Below are 22175 nucleotides of genomic sequence, written 5' to 3' on the forward strand. Positions count from 1 at the left end.
CTAAAATCATGTTAGATACCCATTGTCAAATTACCTTCAGTCTTTGGCAGGTTAATACCTATGTAGTTACAAATCATGTTTCTTGGAGAGAGAGAGAGAGACACTCAGAGCCAAATTGGTCAAATAAGCTGGCAAACATATTTTAAATGATATGTGAATATAAAATTACCAAGATGTACAGGGCTTATAGCCTGTGAAATGACTGAGAACATGTTTCCCAAAGAAGAACCCCAGAAAGCATTTCCATAAGAGCAACAATGGGAATAAATGAAATTTTCTTAAGGAGTCTTTTCAGGCAAGCATCTGATATTCACTTGAGAAAAACAAGTTCTGATACGTGTATTCTGTTATGTCTATCTGTATTGCTTTAAATTCCACCTCATTTAAGATAACGGAGTGGTTTTCATTTTTAAGGACAGTTCTTCTTCCATTATTTTTTATCATATGAGAATATAGATAAGTGGCCATTATATATCCCTTCCTTGAATGAATATCAGGTTACTACCTCATTAGCAGCAATTGTAATAGGTTTTGGTTGATGGTGTGTTGGCTGTCACCCGTGAGCTCCGTGCTATTGGCAAGGGACTCAGCCTCTCTGTGCCTCTGGCCCCCTGCCTACAAAGCAAGGCTTGCAGCTCAATTGTCATTAAAATCTCTTTTGATTGAAAATATAATATTATAATTATCATCTATCTGTGTGAGAACTATAATTATCATATATCATAAATCCACACACATCTCTGTGAGGTTTTAATTAAATTCAAGCTAAAATAACTCAAATTCATGTTATTGAAAAAGATATCTAGACACTGGTGTGCCCCGTGTTTCTAATAGAGTCCTTTCTACCTGGTGATGATGATGATGATCAGGATGACATTTGTGTAGCACTTTGTGTTTACACTGCCTTACATGAGTCTCACAGCCTAAGAGCTGCTCTCGCAATCCTCACGATGCAGATGAAGAAGACGCTGAGGTTCAGAGAGATTCACTTGCCTCTCTGAGGTGTTGAACTAGCAAGTTACAGAGCTGGACAGAGACTCTGGGTCTTCTACTTCCAGTTTAACACTCGTCTCCTCCATCATCATTTACCCGCAACCAGTCTCTTATTTAATTAGGAGATGATTTTTCCAAAGTGTCATCATTTGGAATTTACACTCCTGGAAACTAAAATCTGCTCTAAGGGACCCTCCCACACCCCTTTAGACTATCCACTTGCGTCACGACAGCTCTCTGCTTTTACAGACTAGTTGTTTTGTCAGCATGAGTGTGACAACAATTAGACGTCCCCTGTTTTTGCCCCATGCCTTTTCTCCTTCACAGTCATTCAATGACAAGCGTAAAAAGAGCTTCATCTTTTCACGAAAATTCCCATTCTACAAGAACAAGGAGCAGAGTGAGCAGGAAACCAGTGATCCTGAACGTAAGTAGATTCTCAAAGAGAATGTCACCTGCAACACAAGAGAAAAAAAAAAATCCTTCACGGGCAACACGCATGATGCAGGCTGCCCCACGCCACACGCCTAGGCAAACAAACATGGCAGGCAGGCAGGTCAGGGCTTACTACTGTGACCAGTGTTTGGCTGCGGTCTGGATCCTTCCCTGGATGGAGCTCTTTTTTTTTTTTTTGCAGAATGCATTGGAAAGGAACCTGAGGAAGCAGGGGACTTCGCTTCCAAACAGCACTTTTTTACCAATGACCAAGACTGTATCTGGTTCACCTTTTCTATCATGCAGCTCTCCAAGGGCTTGAGACAACCTCTTTTCTGGACAGAAATCTTAGATTCCATTGCCACATGGATTGTTTTGGAGTGCTAGCTAACTGGGAGTGATCAAATTCCCCTCTTTCGGTTACTAGCATTTGTTCACTCTTTCCCTCACAGTGAGCTTATCTTGGGATAATTGACCTTATTCTTATGCTCAATCTAAGAATTGGCCATGAAACTTGGAGTGGATCATCACTCTCAGCGGTACGTTGCTGTGGCAATATTGACAGTGGGTAAAAATGGCTCTTGTTGACTCTTTATCTTTTTCATGACAACCTTCTGCTTAAACCTTTCGAGTTGCAATGTGAATCCTCAAGTCTCAGCCCAGGGAGTTTGGGGTGAAATTTGTTTCCTGAGAAGAGAGCGAGGGATCCAGATTGCTCAGGCAACACGGTCTGTCATGGTAGTATCCATTTCAACTCCACTGACTTCTTCCTTCCTCTTCCGTGGCTGTTCTCCCTCTCTCATTGCTCTCTCTGGGGACTTCCATGCAGGACATCCCCGGATTAGGTGACGACGGTTATGGAACAAAGACTCTGAGTAAGTTCCCAGGAATGGTCACTGTAACTTTTCTTTTCTTTTTCTTTCCTTTTGAGTTTGGCTTTTGTTCCTTTTCTCGAGGGCCTTTTCACTCCTAGCATGCACAAGATACGAGTTTTATTTGTTACCTAGCTGTGAATGCTCCTACCAAGTAATTTTCAACTGTTTTGTTCTGCATGTCAGCATTTAAAAACAAAGTGTCTCGGGCACTGTAACTTCCGCTGCAGTTCACACCTTCCCTTTCTGGCCGTGTGATGTGACCAACATGGTCCCGATGCCAGCCGCGGCATCCTTGCTCTATCTCCTAGTACCTCCCAGGGAGCAAGAAGCCATGTTGAAAGAAAGGGCGAGTTCAATGCTCTGGAACAGGAAAGCAGAAATTATTTTATGCTCTCTCTTCTGGCTTTTCACGTAGACATATTTAATGACCTTGCCAAATTCCATAATTGGGTTGTACTTTGCTATTAGTAAAGGAGCTACTTTATAGTCAAAAGGAACATGCATTCTCAAAAAATAAATATTAAGCTATTTGATCTTCCATGAATAATTCCTTGCTATTAACTTTGACTGATTTTTTTTTCTGACTTGCAGTGATCCTGCTTGAAACGTTTGTATGATAAGGTTTTAGATATGTATTAATATGTTTTTCTATCAGTGATTTATTACTGCATTGCATAACCAGACCTTCATTTTATAGCTTAGAGTGGAAAGTAAAGTATATTAAACTAAAATTTTTCTAGTTATTAATGCCTTTATTCTGTGTCTCATTGCACTAATAAAAATAATAATTCTGTGTTTTAATATACTATGATTTTTCTGTCTTTGACACTAACCCCATTGTGTAGGCACCAATGAAATAAGAACCATTTTGTGTCTTTCACAGCTGCATCACATGTTCATTTTTGTTTGTTTTAATTTAACAGCTATGGGCAATATTTTTAGAAGCTGTTCATTTCATTGCTAAGAAACAAAATAACATTGAGCTGGACTTTGTTTTCAAGAGCTGGTTATATAACCCTGCGTAATGATACCCTTCATCCTTCAAATTGTTAATTTGGATTTTTTTTAAGATATGTATATTTAGAAAACAAAATCTGATCAAGAATAACTGCTGATCTCCTTAAAGATGAAAACTTTATCTTTGAGTCTCTATACAGAATATGTCTTGAAATTTTTCTTGAATTGGTGACTGAAATTCTAGTGTTGATTTCAACATTATCCAGTTAGCACCAAGTACCACCAGGGAGAATTTCTAAATTTTCAGTGGGGTTGGGTAGCATTTTAATATATTGTTCATAAATGAACATCTCTTGCTGTTGGAGAGTCGAAAGTATGTGATGCCTTTTTAAATCCAGAGCAATGGCCTTTTAAATCTGAACGTTTACTTACTCTCCAAAATTGAATATATTACGCTAGGTAAAGTTATCTGCCAGTTAACACTACTGGTGGCCATAATTTAGACTTTAGCTGGAACATATTTTTGATTTCTTTTCACCTGCAAAATAGAAAAATTCTGTTAAGCAGTATCTTAACATTATGAGAGATTGGTTGTTAAATAAACTGCTGTATGATTCTAAATTTTTCTAGTGTAGCTTCATTCTGAATTATTTTAAAAGTGAAAATCAAAAATTAAAAAAAAAACTGTCATCTCCAAATGAAGGTGCTTGAGGTAGTCACGCAGATATGCCATATGCAGATATGCCATGTGCAGATGATATGCCATGTGCAGATATGCCATATGCAGACACGCTATGAAGATAAGCCATTGTTGGCTATGTGCTTTGACTTTTCAGTAACCAGACAGACGTGCACCGATTCATCACACTTACTTTCCTAGTGCCCCTTTGCACTTGTAACATGTGTACCTAAATTAATAATGCAGTTCTCATCAAACACCCACACAAAAAGAAATGATTTCAGTAAATTTAACCCATGCTTTAATTTTCATTAGTTTCACGCTCTAAAATCAGTCCATCCAGGATGCGTTAACTAACTCAATTGTAGAAGTCCTTTCACTATCCATGCGTGTATCACATCATCACATAGTATACTTTAAAATATATGAAAATTTTATTTGTCAATTATACCTTAATGATGCTAAAAAATGAAAATTAATCCATCCAACTGGCAGGAATCTATAATAGCAAATACATTTCAAAGCACTTCTTTTTAAACTGTTAGAGAATAACTTTATATATTCTTTTCTTTTTTTCTAAAGATTTTGCAACAGTTGTCCCTTCTTAAAAAGCCAAAGTTATTGCTAATGATCTTCATAGATCAAATAGTTACATATTCTTCATTCAGTTAGCCTGATATACAAAGAAGTTGATAATTTGATGGATTTATCTTCTATAACTTAATAAATAGTACAGATAAATTATTTTGGAAATAAAAGACCTAATTTTGGCACATAATCAGTACATCCCCCTGTTATGGTAGTTAAACTGTGTTTTTGTGGAAAAAAAATTATGAAATATCACTGTATACTTGTCATTCAGCCAGAGTTAAAAACATGCTTTGTGCCAGAACCTGTGCTTGGTATTAGACCATTCATCTTCTGCCTGTTCTAATTCCTCCAGAACCTAAGAGCTATCCAAGCAAGAATCTTAAAAACAAGGAAATATTGAACTGATTCATAAAACACTGTTCAGTGACTCATTTCTTCCTCCAAGGTGTCCCACATACTCATTGAAGCAGGAAAGTTCTTCAACAATCCCTTTCATCTTGTGAATTAGTTTAGGAAGTATTTAAATAGAAATAAAATGAAAGGGATTCCAGGGAGAGATCAACTGGCAATTTGAAATGTGATATTCTTGCAAAATGCCCAACAGCAAAATAAAGCAATGAAAAGCCTGTAAGAAACCAGTCCTTACCCACCAGAAGCTCCTGAAATTACAGTCAGGAACATCCAGTTGAGACACATTGACCTTTGTAACAAGAATCTGGAAAATCAGAGCTACATGAATGGGTCAAAGTGTTTCTAAAAAGCAAAGTGCTTATATGGACAGTATGCATTTTGTATAATTAAACATACTTTCCTATTTGCTAATAAAAATAAGACACAGCAATCAAGCAGTAGCTCCCTGGAAAATAAAGTTTTCATCTTCATCATATCTGAATTTTCTTAATGCGTCTCCTCTGCAGCCTTACTTGCCTTTCGCTCACATTTCTAGTAGCCTTGCATGATGTTCCTTTAAGTTCTGGCTGCTCTCCAATGCTTGGTATCTGTTTAATTTGCTGTGCTGTTCTTGCAGAACATGTTTCTTCTAATGCCAGCGATAGCGAAAGTAGCTACCGTAAGTTATTGCTTTGGTTTGTGATTCTTTTCTTTGCAACTGCCCCCTTGCCTGTGGTGTTCATTTCAGAATTTTTGCTGTTGTTTTTCAATTGCTGCCCTTTATCATCCTCATCCAAAGCAAATGGCTTGAAATGAAACCATCATTTGGTGTGGAAAGATACAAAAGACACGAGGACCATGGCTGAACTAATGTCATTTGGACAAGGGGTTATGGAATTGCTAATAAATTATTCCAGCCTCAGTTGGCTGTGGCCTGGTGATGCAATTCTCCTAGAGAAGGTGGGGGAGAAAAATTTTCTTTTTTTTTGGATTTTGACATTCTGTCCTCCAAAATAATTTATACACCCTGCAGAAAGGTTGAAAAGTCATCATGGTTTTATTTTCCTTCTCATTTTGCCTTTTCCTTTCTGTGCCTGGCTCCCCTTTGCGAGAGAAAGCCTGATAAATTATTGTTCCTTTTAAATGAGTATGAACCTTGTATATCTCTTCTCTCCTTGATTAATATTTTGAGATAGATACTATGTTATATCTAGCTTTAAATTTTCATGATTGGGAAGAGATGAAAAAGTTTCATCCTCTAATGCTGAAGGAACTCGCATTTTGTTTAAAAGTGAACAAATCTTGGATCAGAAAGCTTAACTGAAAAGGTAGGTAACTATTTAAAAATTATTTCTGATTTTTGTTTGGTCACCTCAAGCCATTTGCTGAGTGATAAAAGAATATTCACCAAATGCCAATCACATCCTTTTTTTTATCTGTTCTGGTGGTTTCTTACCACGTACAGGTTTTTGGTGACTAAAATAAGTACATTTATCACTGGGATCCTTGCAATTTCGATATTTATTTTGTACTCAGTGAAATGGGTTACTCAAAAAGCAACTGCTGATATTAGAAAATTGCAGGCCCAGTACTTATGACCCTCACCTACCAAGATAGAAATCGGTTGGAGGTTTTTGTTTTTGGTTTGGGGTTCTTTTGTTTTGTTTTGTTTTTGGTCTTTTTTCTTGTATTAATTGAAGATAAGCATAGAAGAACAGAATAACTTTTACTTTTGTTTTTTCCACTACAACATGGTGATTTATAAAACCATGCCCTTTTTTGAGGTGGAGTGCCAAATAGTGTTCTTGAAGTGTGACAAGTTCAATTTGGATCTTGACAAAGGCTCTAGATAATCAAATTGGTGGGGAAATAGTGGGGGAGGGGGGGAAGGTACAAAAGAGGAAAGATGACAGATGGAGGGAGTAGGGGCTAGAGGAGGCAGATGAAACATGCCACAGAATGAAATGAAGAAAAGTTGTAATGAGATACCTTTGATCAACCAAATATTAGAACCCCCCTCATTTTCTTCCTCAATAGAATGACAAGTCCTAGTGATGAAAGGAATTAAAGCTTTCTTGTTTTTAGCACGATCTTTAACATCTTCACAGTCTTCCTACTCTTATACTTTTATGATTATCCCAAATTGGGAAAATATTTACCTCTCCCATGTCTTCATTTGGTTCTAAAACAAAGAAACCTGGCTGGTTAAGAAGTGACCAAAGATTGTCTTTCCTGTGCCTGAGTTACCCGCAATTCAGTATTAAGAAAATATAACTTACTTGTTGGGTTTCATGGAGACCCTTGGCCCCAATTTCTTGGATGTTCAGTTTTCAGTTTTTAAGTGTTGTGCTTCCATCCTGTAGAAACAGACAGAGAAATGGAAAACATCAAATTTTGTTCTTGCAATCCCTTTTATGGAAAGTATACAAGAACTACCTTTTCCTTCAGAAATCTGTTTTTAGAATATTTCAGAGGCCTCCCTGTTCTTCAGAGATGAGCATGTTCTTTCCAGAATCATTGTTATAAAAATTGCACCAAGGCTTTCAGCTGTTTGACAAGTTTTTGATTGCAGTGCTCCAAGTTGACATCAATAATTCTTTTCACTCTCAAATAGTAGGTGCACATAAAGGTTTATTGAGTGAATAAAGGAAACACTTGCAAACAGCTTAAATTATCTATGAGAAGAGAGAAGAGTTGGAACTGTACTATTACTAGAGAAAATGTGGAGTCTAATAGTCTGTATTAACTTGGGTCTCCTCTGAGGGTACAGAAGGCTAGCCATTCAGATTGCTTTCTTTACAAATGAATAAAGGTAAGAAGAGCCTTGTCATAGCTTAGAGGAGAAAAAATGGATATTTCTTTTTCCAGGATAGAAATATGAGGAAGTACAGAGGACTATTTCTTGGTTCATTCAGCATCCTCTCGGTGTCATGCTGTCTCACAGGCACCTTAAGACTCACTTAAGTCTCGGTGAACTCTGGAACTCAGCACGGGTAAAGAGGGAGAGAGATCAATACATTAAGAAAGCATAAAGTGTGGCCGTTTCTAGCATAAAAGTGGGGCTTCAGAGATAATTTCAAAGAGGAGGGGCCTTTGAGCTGAGCTTTGCAAAGATGAGGTACTTGCCAGCTCAGTAAAGCTGAAGAAGAAACTCCCCAGGAAAGGCATTGGCATGACCAAAGACACAAATGCTTGAGACAGACACAGTTTTTCCAGAAAGTACAGTTTCAAAAGCAAACCAGGCTGGATTTTTCTATTGAATTCCTGGCTTTTGCTATAATTATGACTTTTATATTTTATGAATAACAATGTAGACAAATAAAATAATACCTCTTTTCACTCATTTTCAGATTTTTTTTTTTTTTAACTCTTTAGAACCATTCCATGTCTGCTCAGGACAAAATGGCTAAAAAAATAGTGGTTAGAAAGACTGGCAGGCTTCCCAGGTGGCGCTAGTGGTAGGAGAGATAAGTGATGGGGGTTCAATCCCTGGGTCAAAAAGATCCCCTGGAGGAGCGCATGGCAACCCACTCCAGTATTCTTGCCTGGAGAATCCCCATGGACAGAGGAGCCTGGTGGGCTACAGTCCCTGGGGTCACAGAGTCAGGCACAACTGAAACAACACCCACACACAGAAAGACCGGCCCAGGCCTGTGTGTTACATTCTGGAGTTACAGGTTGTGCCAACCTTACTCGAAAGCCTCACATATTTTCTGAGATACACATGCACATGAATTTACACCAACCTCAATTTACAATAAATAGCCCAAACCTTTGATGCACCATCTCAAGAATTATACCGTATTTTTTCCAAAGTCCAGTTATACTGAGCTCTAGCTACAATGCAGTTTAACAATGTACATTATCTAATTATGCAAAATGCTGTCTCATAACTACCTTAATTATGGGCTAATTCCAGACTTCTGTCAACAAAGTAATATAATAAAGTGCAGGCTTGTGTTTGTTTTGTATCATACCTTTGAATTGCCCTTATATGTGATGGCAATAAAGACCAATTAGCTATAATGGAGACCTTGCAAATCTCTACAAGCTGAAGACCTGCCTGCCTTAAAGCCCAGTAGAGCTCTTATGTTCTTATGGATGTGGGAGAGATGATGATTATCCTCCTAACCCCTTGGTGCTCAGCAGTTAAATAGGATTTTCAAACCAAGGATCTTAAAAAATGAACTGAGTGAAACTGAGATACTGAAATGAAAAGATCTCAGACTTTCCCTCTGGAATCAGTCGAAATGGTGCCCATATTCTCCTTTCTCCACTCTTCCCAAGTATTGGCCTTGTATTTCCTCAAGTTCTTACAAAGCAATTTTATTACATATAGTATCTCATTTGATTTCTGCAACAAAATTATGAAATATAACTTATACCCCATTAACTGATGAAGAAGCTGAAGTTCCAAAGAGCTACATTTCACTAATACTATGTCCCTGCAAGTCCAATCAAGATATTTTAATTCTGAAACTTAGACATTTTCACTATTCCCTGTGTTTTGTAATCCAAGCTTCTTCACGTTTTAGCTAGTACATTTCAACCATACCACCTATCAAATTAATTGGCTGTCCCTGGTGGTTTAGCGCCTGCCAATGCAGGAGACTCGGGTTTGATCCCTGCCTCAGGAAGATCCCTGGAGGAGGAAATGGCAACTGGCTCCTATATTCTTACCTGGGAAATCCCATGGACAGAGCAGCCTGGCGGGCACCAGTCCATGGGATCAGAGTCAGACACAGCTTAGCGACTAGACAACAACAATCAATACAAGCAGCAATATTTATATAACATTAACTGTGAACTATGCCTGATTTTACGGACTCTATATATAGTAACAAATCTTCTGAAGATCGTTTGAAGACACTGAATCTGTAATTCACTATGTGACCTTGAAGAAATCACTGAACAGTTTTGAACCTTAGTTCTCTCCAATGTAAATAACTATCTTGGATTAGAAAAGAGATAGAGGAAACAGACTTTAATCAAGACTGCCCTTTAATAGCTGCCCGAGGAACTATACTGAAAAGTGTTGAGGCCAAGTGAGGCTCAACAATGATCGGTGTGATGCGCGTCGAGGGTCCGTAAGGGAGAGTGAAGTCATGCTCCAGACTCTCCATCCATAAACCACGTTAACTCCAAACCCTTTCTTAGCACTAACATTCCATGGTTCTAGGAAACTAGTTTATTCTTCATAATTATCCAATGCAGGCCCTAAACACTACATTTAGACCACTGAATGCCCTGCCACTGGTCTTTGCTTCCCTCATGTCTCTTTTCTAGTTTGGAAAAAAGTTCTAAAGAAAAACACCTTGTTTTTCCTCATCATGAAAGGATATGAGGGCCTTACCCCAGACCCCTCTTACGGTGGCTTGCTTCCAGTTAAAGACAGTGTTTTCTGGAGGTTGTAACAACAACCAACTTCGCTCTGTGAAGTCTCTGCCGGCGGCAGGCGGCCACCCCCAGCACTGCGCCACACTCCCCTTTCCAGCCGTGCGGTTGCCAAAACAAGACCATGTAATTGTTTGTACCATTGTGTCAGCTGTTATTTCTAAGTGCCGACACCGCCTGAGCAAAAAATAGAAAAACTACTAAGGATGACTATTTTTTGGAGATGACACAGCAGCATTATAAAAAAAATAAAAAGAGTTAGGGTTTGCAAATGGAGCACCTTATGGCCTGTCAGTAACTCTGACCCAGGTTCTGCTCCCTGCTCTGCCACCCACCCTTTTTGTTCGCCTGTGAGTTCTGCCTCTACATGCCAGCCCCCACAGAGAATTCTGCATCTCTGACCTTTTTGAGAGTGTGCTGTATACTCAGCGAGGAGTCAGAAAAGATTTGGTTTTTAATCTTGACTCTACTATTTACTGAGGAAACAGGCCCTGTCTCCGAGCCTCAGCTTCTTCGTCTTTAAAGTGGAGATCATCAGAGCACCTACCTCGAAAGAAATGGCTGTGAGAAATACAAAGCAACGGCTGCAAAAGCCCTTGATAGCCTGTAAAGCGCTATGCAGACATGAATTATCTTTCCTTCATTGCCTCGACTTTTTTCTCTCCCCCTCGTAATCTCCTTCCCATTACCCCTTGGGCTTTTCATTCTTGAACATGAAAGTGAAAATTGGTTCTGGGCGCTGAGTTCACAGCTGTTATGTAATACCAGCTGCCACAGCACCCCTGCGGGCTTCTGTACATGGTCCCTGGCTGTCACACAGTCGTTAGAATCGGGGTGGGTGTTGACTTGAGGGACTCTTCTCACTGCTGTCTGCCAGTCTTAGTGCTGGGAACAAGAACCTATGCTTCCTGTAGGTTAGACGTAAACCAGAAAGCAATAGGTAAACGAAGAACTACGGAACTCTGTTGCTTTGTCCTAGTTTTTTAAATCACACATTATACATACTGACACCAAATATTTTATTTAAGGTTTGCCTTTAGAATGTCCCGTCAGAATGATTTGCAAGGCCATTAGAAAGAGATTCTCCTGGGAACACGGGGTGTTATATTAATTTAGGGGAAACCACACTTCCCCAAATGAAAGCGTATAGACAGAAGCACAAAGTAGAACCTATTTTTGGCTTCATTGCTCATCCTGACTCGTACCACTAAAAGCAGAATGCAAATTCATCGGTCTCTTTCTTTATGTTAAGTACTGAGGACACCTTGGATAACTGTGGTATGGGTCGCCCAGTCTGGTGCAGAGACATAAGTATCACTTGATATTTATTCTTTTTTTGCATTTAAAAAGTTTGTGATTTTTTCCAAGTATTTCTGTAACTGACATTTATTGTAATTATCTAAAGCCCTGAAAGAGAAATTAAATTCAACCATAAATGTGGAAAAGTAGCTCCATAGCATATTCTGTCACCTGATATTTAAAACCTGTTATCCCATGGGCAGGAGTCCCCTCTCACATATTAATCATTCAGGGAGATATCTCCTGAAAGTTAGTATGACATTACAGTGTTGGTCTGCCATGCTTCTATCTCTAAAGCTATGCCTTTTTTTTCCCCAACCATTTTTACACTTATCCTCTGAATTCATATGTCCTCTGCACATGTCAACCTTTAGATAACTAGAGCTTAGCAATCATTCCCCTTTATTACTTTTTGACCCAGCTTCTGTAAATTGCAGTTGATTCATTTTTTAAAGGGGGATCTTTTTTTTTCTGAATTTAAAAAAAAAAAAAAACATGAATCTGATTGCTCACATACCAACCCCCTGCCCCGATGTGGGAAGCTCCCCTGAACACTGGAGCAGTCATGGGTAGGTTCCACTTAGAGGAAGCCCCCGTACCCCTTCTCCATGACTTTAAGAGGTAGCCCAGCCGTGCCATTCTGAGAGTGGGCCCTGCTCAAGGGCGAGGCGAGACGATGTGGGCCTGGGGCCATTTCCCGCCCCAGGGAAGACATCCGCACACACTGCTTTAGCCATATACCGCCTAATTTCCCTAGGTCAGTCTCGTCATTATCAAACCTACCTGTAATACTGACTCCTTTCATGAAATTGATTCATCCTCCGGAGGCTGTGGCTTCTGAAGCAGTAGCACATGGTTCTGACCTGACTCTGGAAGGTTCAGGGGCTGTGAGGAGATAGAGCAGTGAGACCCAGTGCCCTTTGGTTTCAGAAGAAACTACCTCTTATGACACACCTCGGGGCTTCCCAGGTGGCGCTAGTGGTAAAAAACACACCTGCCAATGCAAGAGACTCAGGTTCGATCCCTGGGTCGGGAAGATCCCCTGGAGGAGGGCATGGCAACCCACTCCAGTTTTCTTGCCTGGAGAATCCCCATGGACAGAGGAGCCTGGCGGGGTACAAGCCCGTGGGGTCACACAGAGTCAGACACGACTGAAGCGACTTAGCACACACACGACACTTCTCTATAGGACAGCATACAAAAAGCCCTCTTCAAAACTTAAACTATTTCCCCACCAAAGATAGTCAGTTCTAGGTCTAATGCAAATGAAAGTGTGGAGCCTTCTGAGCTGGCAGCTGAATCAGACGAATCTCATGCCTAGTTCAACTGGGCAAAACTGATGATTAGGAAAAAAAAAAATCGCCAAAAACCAGTTTACTTTCCATGGTTGTATGTTGACTTAAGGCTCACCGTTAATCAGAAGGCTTACAGCAAATGACACTGGAAGGGTGGAAACTTACACTCCATGGTCTGCCTTACTTTTCAAAGTTTCAAGGCTAGATTTAGCAGCGATTAGAACAAGTGATATAGGGCCCTCCTCAGTTTTTTGTCTTCTTAACTGACCCAGGATTTTCTTGATAAATTAACATTAAAGTCTTCAGAACCTTGGAGTATATAGGCTGGTGAAGTTTTTGTGTCACAAATGAAACGAGCAGACACTTGCTTTTGCACAGGGTGTTTCTTTGGGAAATAAAATGGAAGATGGAAGGTCCAGAAATTCTGGTAATGTAGCAGCGAACTATTGGGTGGAACCTCTCCTTGATCTCAAGGGGTTCCTTTTAAGTAGGAACATGGGGCATGCAGCTGTAGCACTGCGGTTCTCAGTGTCAGATGTAAGGCGGCCTCTTACATCATTGCCCTGCTGAACTGCAGAAGGCCAGCCTCCTGTGGTTCCTCAGACTTACGACCAGCGACCCCCTGCCTCTGTCACGGTGCTAAACAGTTCTGTGAGGGTGAAGGGATGTGGGGACTGGTTGAGGAGCGAGAGAGCAAGGGAAGTTAGCCCTGAACTGGGTCTGTTTCCTGGGTTGCAGAGCAGGGCTTGTAGCTGTGGTTTGTGACTGGTTGTTAGTCCACTGTAATTTTTCCTTTTTTCTCTTCTCAGGAGGGCAAGAAGATTTCATTCTTTCTTATGAGCCTGTCACAAGGCAGGAAAGTAAGTTTCTTAGCATGCTCTGGTTCCTGATTTCCAGGCCATAACAGGCGACCCCATTTCAGGAGGGAATGAGTGAAGGACTAAGGAAAATAAACTGCTTAATAGGCAGCAGTTCCCAGGCCAGACCCTGCTCTTTCTTTGGCCCTGTGGCCAAGCAGCCACCTTCCCTGCAGAGTGTGGGCAGCGACAGCTCCCAGGAGGATGGAGCTGCCCTCTGGAAGAATGATCCTTAATAGGAAGGCGCACATCCAAATCATAGAGAGCACCACCGACAGGATCGATGGGTAAAATCCCCCTGCAGGTTGATGTCCACTTAGTACTGAGGGCTTTCTAGCAGGGCTTCTGAGAGAGAAGCCTCCTTCTGGGCTGCTCCAGAAGCCTGGGAGGAATTTATACAGAGGCTGATGGCTCTTGACAAACATCACAGAGAAAATTCAGGCATCAGAGGAGAAATTGTACCAAGTGAACTTTTGACTTCCTTGTAGCCCCATGATTACAAAGGAATTGGGAAAATCCAAGCAGAGAATGGAGAGTATTTTGAACTAAGGAAAAGAAAGTATAAAAACCTAAGATGTCATTACTACTAATGATGACTTTTGAAGTCGTTGCCTAAACAATGGTAAAAGAGCTACTTTGGAATCTTTTTTTTCTCCCACCCAATTGACTAAACGCGGTAGCTGTTTTGACTGTTGTGTAGGCATACGTGAAGAGTAAGCAAAACATCTCCAATTTTTTTTTCATTGTCACTGCAGTTGCTTTTCCCTGTTAGTAAATTCTAGAAAGTAGACTCGGCCAACACACTCGGTGTTAAAGCATCAGTTTCCTATGCAGGACTCTCTGGGCAATTTATCCACCGAAGTAACAGTCTCAGCAGTTCTTGGCGTTCAGCAAGTTTGCCCTAAGTTTCCCAAGTCGAACTCCTCATCTGCATCTTCCTTTCCCTCTCTGCAGTAAACTATACCCGACCAGTGATTATTCTGGGCCCCATGAAGGATCGGATCAATGATGACTTGATATCTGAATTTCCTGACAAATTTGGCTCCTGTGTGCCTCGTAAGTATCATTTATCTTTCCTCTCGAAATAAAGCGTGGCTCTTTTTGAGATGGTAAAATGTAACTCCATTTTTCCAGTAGTCTCCAGTGATTCAAATACCATCAGTCACCTATTATCTGAGCATCTCATTTCATTTCTCTGCCAAATACATTCCATCTATGCTGCCATGTGTTATTCTCTGTTTAGTGAGTAAATGATGTGGTACCTGAGAGGGCAGGATGAGTTTTCTTTGTAACTCCCGTGGTATTTGAGATAGCATAGGATTATTGATAGGCCTCCGTATTTTCTTGTAGATTGATGAAATGTCACTGAAACCTCTTTCCTCATAGAATCATGCTACAGAGCAAGTTTGTTTGTCCAACACACAGCAAGCCAAATGCTGAGATGCAAGGTTTACAACAGAGAAAGTGTTTGTTTATTCACGAGACTGCCAATTAAAGACGTTAGAGAAGAAATCTCAGACTCACCTCCCCGAAGCCAGGGGCTGGGGATATTTATGGGATGAAGGAGCAGGGTGGTCTGAGGTGTGGGGAGTGCGGAGAAGGGTGATTGAAAATACGAAGGGAAGGTATTTCTCATTCTGTGCAGGTGCAGGTAAGCTGCAGGCTTCATCATGGGAAGCAGATTCAGAAAATGTCAGCATTAGCATGTTCTGAGGGTGGATTTGGGGCCGTCTGATGTCCAAAGGTCACCAGGCAGACACTGGCACTTGTCCAGTTGGAGGGTCGGTGGTCTTAACCACTTTTAACCACCTCAAGCTCAAACTGGACACAGCTGACTCTGAGTTCCTAAAACACAACTCGGGCAAACACATCGCTGAGTCTATGTGATGCTTGAAAGATATGCAAGTTTTTTTTTGTTTTTTTTTTGGTAGCAACAAAGTTATCCGTGAAGGCAGTTTACAGGCTTAATGGATCTGGCTAATGATCACTCTTAGTTTCCATAAGAGAGATCTGAGACAAACACATTTCAGGATGACTTAGGGCTGTGTGTCAATCAAAACAAAATACCCTTTCTCTTCCCAAGAGTTTTCACAGCCTCAGGTGTTGGAAGGAAGAAGACGAGAAAGAATATAAAGTTTTTACCCACCTGCCGGCCACTGCAGACTTGAATCTGCTTTCTTGTCCCTATGGACAGCCATCAGGCCCCCCGGTCCCTCTGGCACACTCGGGACAGCCATCAGGCCCCCGGTCCCTCTGAAACACTCGGGACAGCCAGCCCTGCAGAGTCTGTCTGCTCTCCTTCCTGCTGCTCCCCGCTCATCACCTCTGTCCCTGCTCCAGCCGTGTCACATGAAAATGCTAGAGGCTTTCTGTGTATGTAAACCCACCAGGAAATTTTAATTTATTAGACCACTGAGCTCTTAAATCTGATCTCAGCAGATATTCCTTTCTCACTCATTTTTTAAGCTTTGCTCCGAAGTGTCTCTTACATTTCAGGACTGCAAATGTCTCCTGGAACACAGGAGAACAGCAGGGATCGCACATGTGCAGTGCACGGGCAGGGGGGAAGCAGGACGGGTGTGCTGCCTTGTGAAACGGTCCCCGGCAAGGGTTCTGAGTAGCACTCTTGCCACAGCACCTAACCTGAGAGAGACTCCAGACAGAAACCCTAGTCCATTTGCAGCCCCCAGCTTGTTCCGCCACTTTTGAAAGAAAAAAAAAAAAGAAATTCCTTGAGCACCATTTCACTCCCTCTCCACCTTGCATCATCTTCTTTCTCTTTTTTAATTAATGGCACTGTTTTATGAAAATCAATATATGTTCATTGTACAAAACTTGGAAAATGCTAAAAAGTTAAACAAGAAAATTAAAAATATACAGAAAATCTCAAAAGATACCCAGAGATAACATCCCTGCTAATATTTTCATAGATTTCTACCTATTCTTTCTTTTCATGCATTTTCTCCTATGATTGGGTATATATCAAGTATATACTTTTCTTGCTTAATATTGTTTAAATTTTATATAACTTTTAAATGTATATTATGTGATAATTAGTCCTTTCTCATTTAGGGTTTTTTTGGGTTTCTCTACTTCTTAATATCATGAGTTATAACTCAAATACAATTATAACTTATATGTTATAATTATTTATAATTTATAAATTAGTACAATGAACATCTTTAAGGATAAAACTTTATCTGAAATGTTGATCATTTTTAACGATGGACTTCTAGGAAGTCTGGGTTAAAGATAGAAAATATAGTTTTAATGCTAATGATAAGTCAGTATATCCAGAACAATATTTCACTTATAATCAATATAAAAATTATTGAGATATCTCATAATTCTTGGTGGTCAGTCTTGGAAATCCAGTGTGTGTTTTACACATGTCGACCAGCCCCCTTTTAAATGCTCTTGAATGTGACTGCAGATGGCCGCAGTGAGCAGCACAGGTGTGGAAGGTCTTACTCCCTGCTGTGTGCTTTTTTGTTAAATACAGTTTTTAAGGGTTACTTTCCATTTACAGTTATTACAAAATTATTGTCTATATTCCCAACATTGTACAATACACCTTTGAACCTGTCTTACACCCAGTGGTTTGTATCTCCCACTCCCAACCCCTGTATTGCCCGTCCCCTCCGTAACCACTAGCTTGCCCTCTGTATCTGTGAGTCTGCTGCTTCTTTGTTTTATTCACTAATTTGCTGTATTTTTTAGGTTCCACACATGAGTGATACCATATTTTATTTTATTTATTTTAACATTTTTTTGATTTATAATGTTACATTATTTTCTCTTCTCTTCTTACCAAGAAGTTTAACCAATTCTAACTGTGATTAGAGTTGATTGATTTTAGTCCCTTCTTAACTGTGGCGATATCATTTTACATCTTCTAAAGTCCCTGAATATATTTACACTATATGTCCATTTTTTAATTTTATATGGGACGTTTTTTTACTTCTTTGCTTGTCCCATAGTCTTTTATCATGTGCTAGACATTGTGATGCTACATTATTGAGCATTTGGGTTTTGTTATCAATCTTCCTTTATAGAGTATTAAGTTTTTGTTTCAGCAGGCAGTAATTTACTGACAAGTCAGCTTCTTTGAGTTTTTACTTGGTTTTAGACATTTTGAAGGTGGGTCTAGAGTAAGTCAAGAGTAACCTCATAAAATGCAACCATTCTGGGGTCTCAACCTAATGCACAGCCCGTCTGAACTTCAGGGTCTCCTAGAACTCCATGACCTCTAGACTCTCCATTTGGAAATGAAAATGGAGTAAATGCTGAGTCCCTTCATGTGTTTCTCCCGAGTATTGCAGCCCAGCACTGCCTATTGTCCAATGCCTGAAAATGTATTTCCATACATTTTGTCTAGTTTTATAGTTCTTCACAGTGGAGGGCTAAGCCTGGTACCTGCTACTGTGTCATGGTCCTTCACAGTACACACTTTTATATCTATGTTGAGGGTGTGTGGTTAAAAAAAAATAAGTATAACAGAAGTTTATGAATATAAAGTTACCTTATTTTCATCTTTTTTCATCTTTGAAAAGATACTACGAGGCCAAAGCGTGACTACGAGGTGGATGGCAGAGACTATCACTTTGTCATTTCCAGAGAACAAATGGAGAAAGACATCCAAGAGCACAAGTTTATAGAAGCCGGCCAGTACAACGACAACTTATATGGAACCAGCGTGCAGTCTGTGAGATTTGTAGCAGAAAGGGTATGTTCTCCAGTCATCTTACATCTCCCCTGAAGAAGGTACCCAGGTGGCAAACCGCATTTTCTTTTCTGGTCATTACTCTTCCCTGATTTCAGTTGTAAATTTTGATTCAGTATTCCTTTTAAGACCTCTGAGCAGAGAATCTCTTTAGAGCAAGGTCATTAATCTTTGTTCTAATCTCAATAAAGTATGCTGACTGACCTGGTAGTGGAGAGGAGGAAAGAGGGCTTATAGACCTAAAGGCAATTAACAGCTTGAAGTTTATGGAAATTCACTTTGTCCTTGACTCACTCACTTTGGCCCCAATAACTGAATTTGTTCTAAAAACTTGGTCACTTTCGGTTGCTTAAATCAGAATCCTCAGTTCTTTTTGTTAGTAGGAGTTTACTTTTTATCTCCCTGAAAACTTGAGATCCTTTTGGTGGAAGGGTAGACAGATGAGGAGGACTGCCTAGCCTGTTGCTGGCAGATATTCTAACTTAGAGGAGGTATAGATGAAATTGTGTGTGAAAGGCGCTCAGTCGTGACCAACTCTTTGCAATCCCATGGACTGTAGCCTGCCAGGCCCCTCTGTCCATGGAATTCTCCAGGCAAGAATACTGGAGTAGGTTGCCAGTTCCTTCTCCAGAGGATCTTCCCTACCCAGGGATCGAACCCAAGTCTCCTGCATTGCAGGTAGATGAAATTATCCTGCTGATAATTTCAAGGGCATGGACATGAGAAGACTGTATAAGGGCAAATAGAATAGGAAGACACTTGAGATCTGCCGCAAGAAAGATCCTACTCACCTGTGAACACCAAGGACCAATTTCACAGAAGAAGAAAAAAAAAAGTTAAGAGCCCATTGTGTATTTGTTATATAAGTAATATTTGTTAGGTTGATTTGATTTGACACAGCTTCCCCCCACTCCCGCTTTTACTGTTTTAGTTAAAAAATTTAAATGAGAAATGTTCACGTCTCTCCAAGAATACAGTAAGAAAGTGGGTCGAGTTTCTTCTCTCCGGGATGCCAGCTTCTTTGAGCAATATCACATTGTTTCAAACCACTTTTCTGGATAATTGCATCTGTTCTCCTCCTTGAACATGTAGACACAACCTTTGTTATCTCAAGCCGTTCTGACCAGTGAATACTCAGACTTCATTCAGACATTCTATTTAACTGCCACCTTTCACAAATAGCAAGCTTGGAATATAATAAGTAATAAAAACTTGAGTCATCTTAGTCTGTTTCTTCTTTAAAAGCTCAAGTACTTGCTGGCCTCTCTTTATTTTTACGTGGCTGTTATGGATGAGCCTGTACTCCCCTTTGTTGATTTAGGACTGTTTCTATCTGCATAGTATGCTTTTCTCTTCTTTGTAAAGTTCTTTGGGCCTCAGGGTAATGAAGCCATTTCCCTCCAGGAGGTAGAACATAATGTGTGGCAAATGTGTCTAGTCTCCAGAAATACTTTATAAAGCAGTTCCTTGCTCTGAGCACTCATTGCAGTGGAAGCCAAGTTAAATGAGGTATGCTATAATGTAATAGGGTCTTTATTTGTTAACAAACAAAAAATTTACATACACTGTGCAAACCTCTGTCCCCACAGTTAAAATTAAATACTTAAGGTCACTCTCTGTCCTTGCTCTATACTAGACTGAGCATATTAAAGGCAGGATACATAGAAACACTCAGCAAATATTTATAAAATTGTTCTAAATTCATTTACCATTCCTCCAGATTTAACACTGGCCAGGGTGAGACAAGGAGATATTCGTTTATTCCAACCAACAAGACTTGGGTTTGCGTATTAGCACTGAGACTTGGGCGAGTGACTGCTATATGTACGGCTGACCAAGTGCTGGGCAAGTTAGTATTTTTAAGCCTTGGCCTTCTCTTCTGTAAAATGCAGTTTACAGTTCATATCTCATAGGTAGGGAATTTCTTCTTTGACAAGTTGGGAATTTCTTTTTGACAACTGTCTCCAGAGATGGTTTATGAGGGTTTCATGAGAATGGATTCAGTCACGTTATATATGGCTTGATGGTTTCCTTGTGCAAAGCATCAGGTATTTATTTAAGGAAATAAAGTTAGCTGAGATAACACTAGTGAAATGTCTGCTCCACTGGCTAACACTTAGTAAAGGAGTAAGAAATATATTACTGCAAACATTCGGTGATGACCTGAATACCAACTTTTATTTATGCTTTGCAACAATTCTTTTCAAAATTTGAAATCTAGTATCTTTTACCTCCCTCTAAAACATACTCACTTTTTTTTTCTTTTGCTGTGATTATGATCATTCTACCTGGATTAACGCCATATTTTTCTTTTCCTTCTCCCAGGGCAAACACTGTATACTTGACGTATCAGGAAATGCTATCAAGCGGTTACAAGTAGCCCAGCTGTATCCCATTGCCATCTTCATTAAACCCAAGTCTCTGGAACCTCTGATGTAAGTGGCGGTCAGTGGCGGCCTTCATCCATCCTCTTATTCCATACAACAGAGCAAACTACTAACAGTTCTTTGCCATAAATGCTCACAAGTGGAAATTGCCGTTGTTGATTTCTTTAAGCATTCCGTTTTTTAATGAAAGATGAAAGTTCTTTTGAACCACTAGAGACACAATGTCAGTAATTCCTGAAAATGTCTTCGCTAATGTTTCTTGATTTTTATTTTCATTTCACAAGTTGTTTTTGTTTGTGTGTGACTTCTTCATTTTGTCTCCTTGTTTTGAAAGTAGGTTGGTTTGTTTTTATTTTGTCTTGCTTTGCTTTCCAAATGATAGGAAGCAATCATCTTTAAATTGTCTCTTACTTCTGAGAGCAATTCCACCGGTAAATCTTTTTAAATGTGTGAGTTTTCATAGCGGGAGCAGACAACATTTCAAACTCTCTCCATCGGCGTTTCACATTGTTATGCCATAGACTTCTTGTGTTCCTTAATTAAAACCTCATGTACGTGGACCACTAGCATTATAAGGAGTTTTATTAATGGCCTAGCTGTAAAACACCTACAGTCTTAACCAATAGCTCCAGACCTTTGCACATTTATGAACAGGGAGAAAAATACATGACCCTGGCTTTTTTATTCTTTTTATTTATTTATTTTAATAATCTTATTTTGTTTTTCTCTATGACGGGTGTTTGTGGCTGTCCAGGCTTTTCGCTAGTTGTGCGAGCGGGGGCTACTCCCTAGCTGCAGTGCGCGGGCTTCTCACTGCAGTGGCTTCACTTGTTGCAGAGCGTGGTTCTAGGCTGAGCGGGCTTCAGTCATTGCAGTTCCCGGGCTCTGGAGCACAGGGTCAGTGGTCGTGGCTCACGGGCTTAGTTGCTCCACCTGTGGGATCTTTCTGGACCAGGGATGGAACCCCTGTCTCCTGTATTGGCAGGCGGATTCTTTACCAGGGAAGCCCTATTCCTTTTATTTTTCAGAGGGCTTGTTAAATATCATTCTTCAAAAACTGGGCAGATATTCATGATCTGGCTATAAAGGGACAATATTTGGGGGGACGCTTTGATAGAAATTGGGGGCTGTGTTTTGTACACCCTCTTATACAGAAGTGATGCCGTAGTAGCGTTAAAGGTAGAAGAGCAGAAAGGCTAAGAGCGGGTTCCTGGAAACTGGTCAGGTTTGGTTCTGTTCCCTTGCCACAGTTCAGTTATGTGAGCTCCAGCAGTTTGCTTGACCTCTGTAAGACTTAGTT

At 40.1% G+C, this 22175-nt stretch overlaps 1 protein-coding gene across 7 annotated transcripts in view; it reads left to right on the plus strand.

Annotated features, from left to right (window-relative positions):
* The window catches only part of DLG2 (discs large MAGUK scaffold protein 2), a 2219272-nt gene that overhangs the window by 2184722 nt on the left and 12375 nt on the right, over positions 1–22175 (plus strand). For 4 of the 7 annotated variants that reach the window (XM_065936964.1, XM_065936966.1, XM_065936968.1 and 1 more), the window contains 5 exons: positions 1321–1420; positions 13718–13768; positions 14720–14821; positions 18319–18491; positions 20814–20923. In XM_065936964.1, coding sequence (XP_065793036.1) covers positions 1321–1420; positions 13718–13768; positions 14720–14821; positions 18319–18491; positions 20814–20923 — 536 coding nt within the window. Of the gene's footprint in view, positions 1–1320; positions 1421–2257; positions 2304–5557; positions 5600–13717; positions 13769–14719; positions 14822–18318; positions 18492–20813; positions 20924–22175 lie in introns of all 7 variants that reach the window. The other 3 variants (XM_065936965.1, XM_065936967.1, XM_065936970.1) reach the window with 2 other exon arrangements.

The sequence above is a fragment of the Muntiacus reevesi genome, chromosome 5 (genome assembly GCF_963930625.1).
Source record: "Muntiacus reevesi chromosome 5, mMunRee1.1, whole genome shotgun sequence".
Taxonomy (NCBI): Eukaryota; Metazoa; Chordata; class Mammalia; order Artiodactyla; family Cervidae; genus Muntiacus; species Muntiacus reevesi.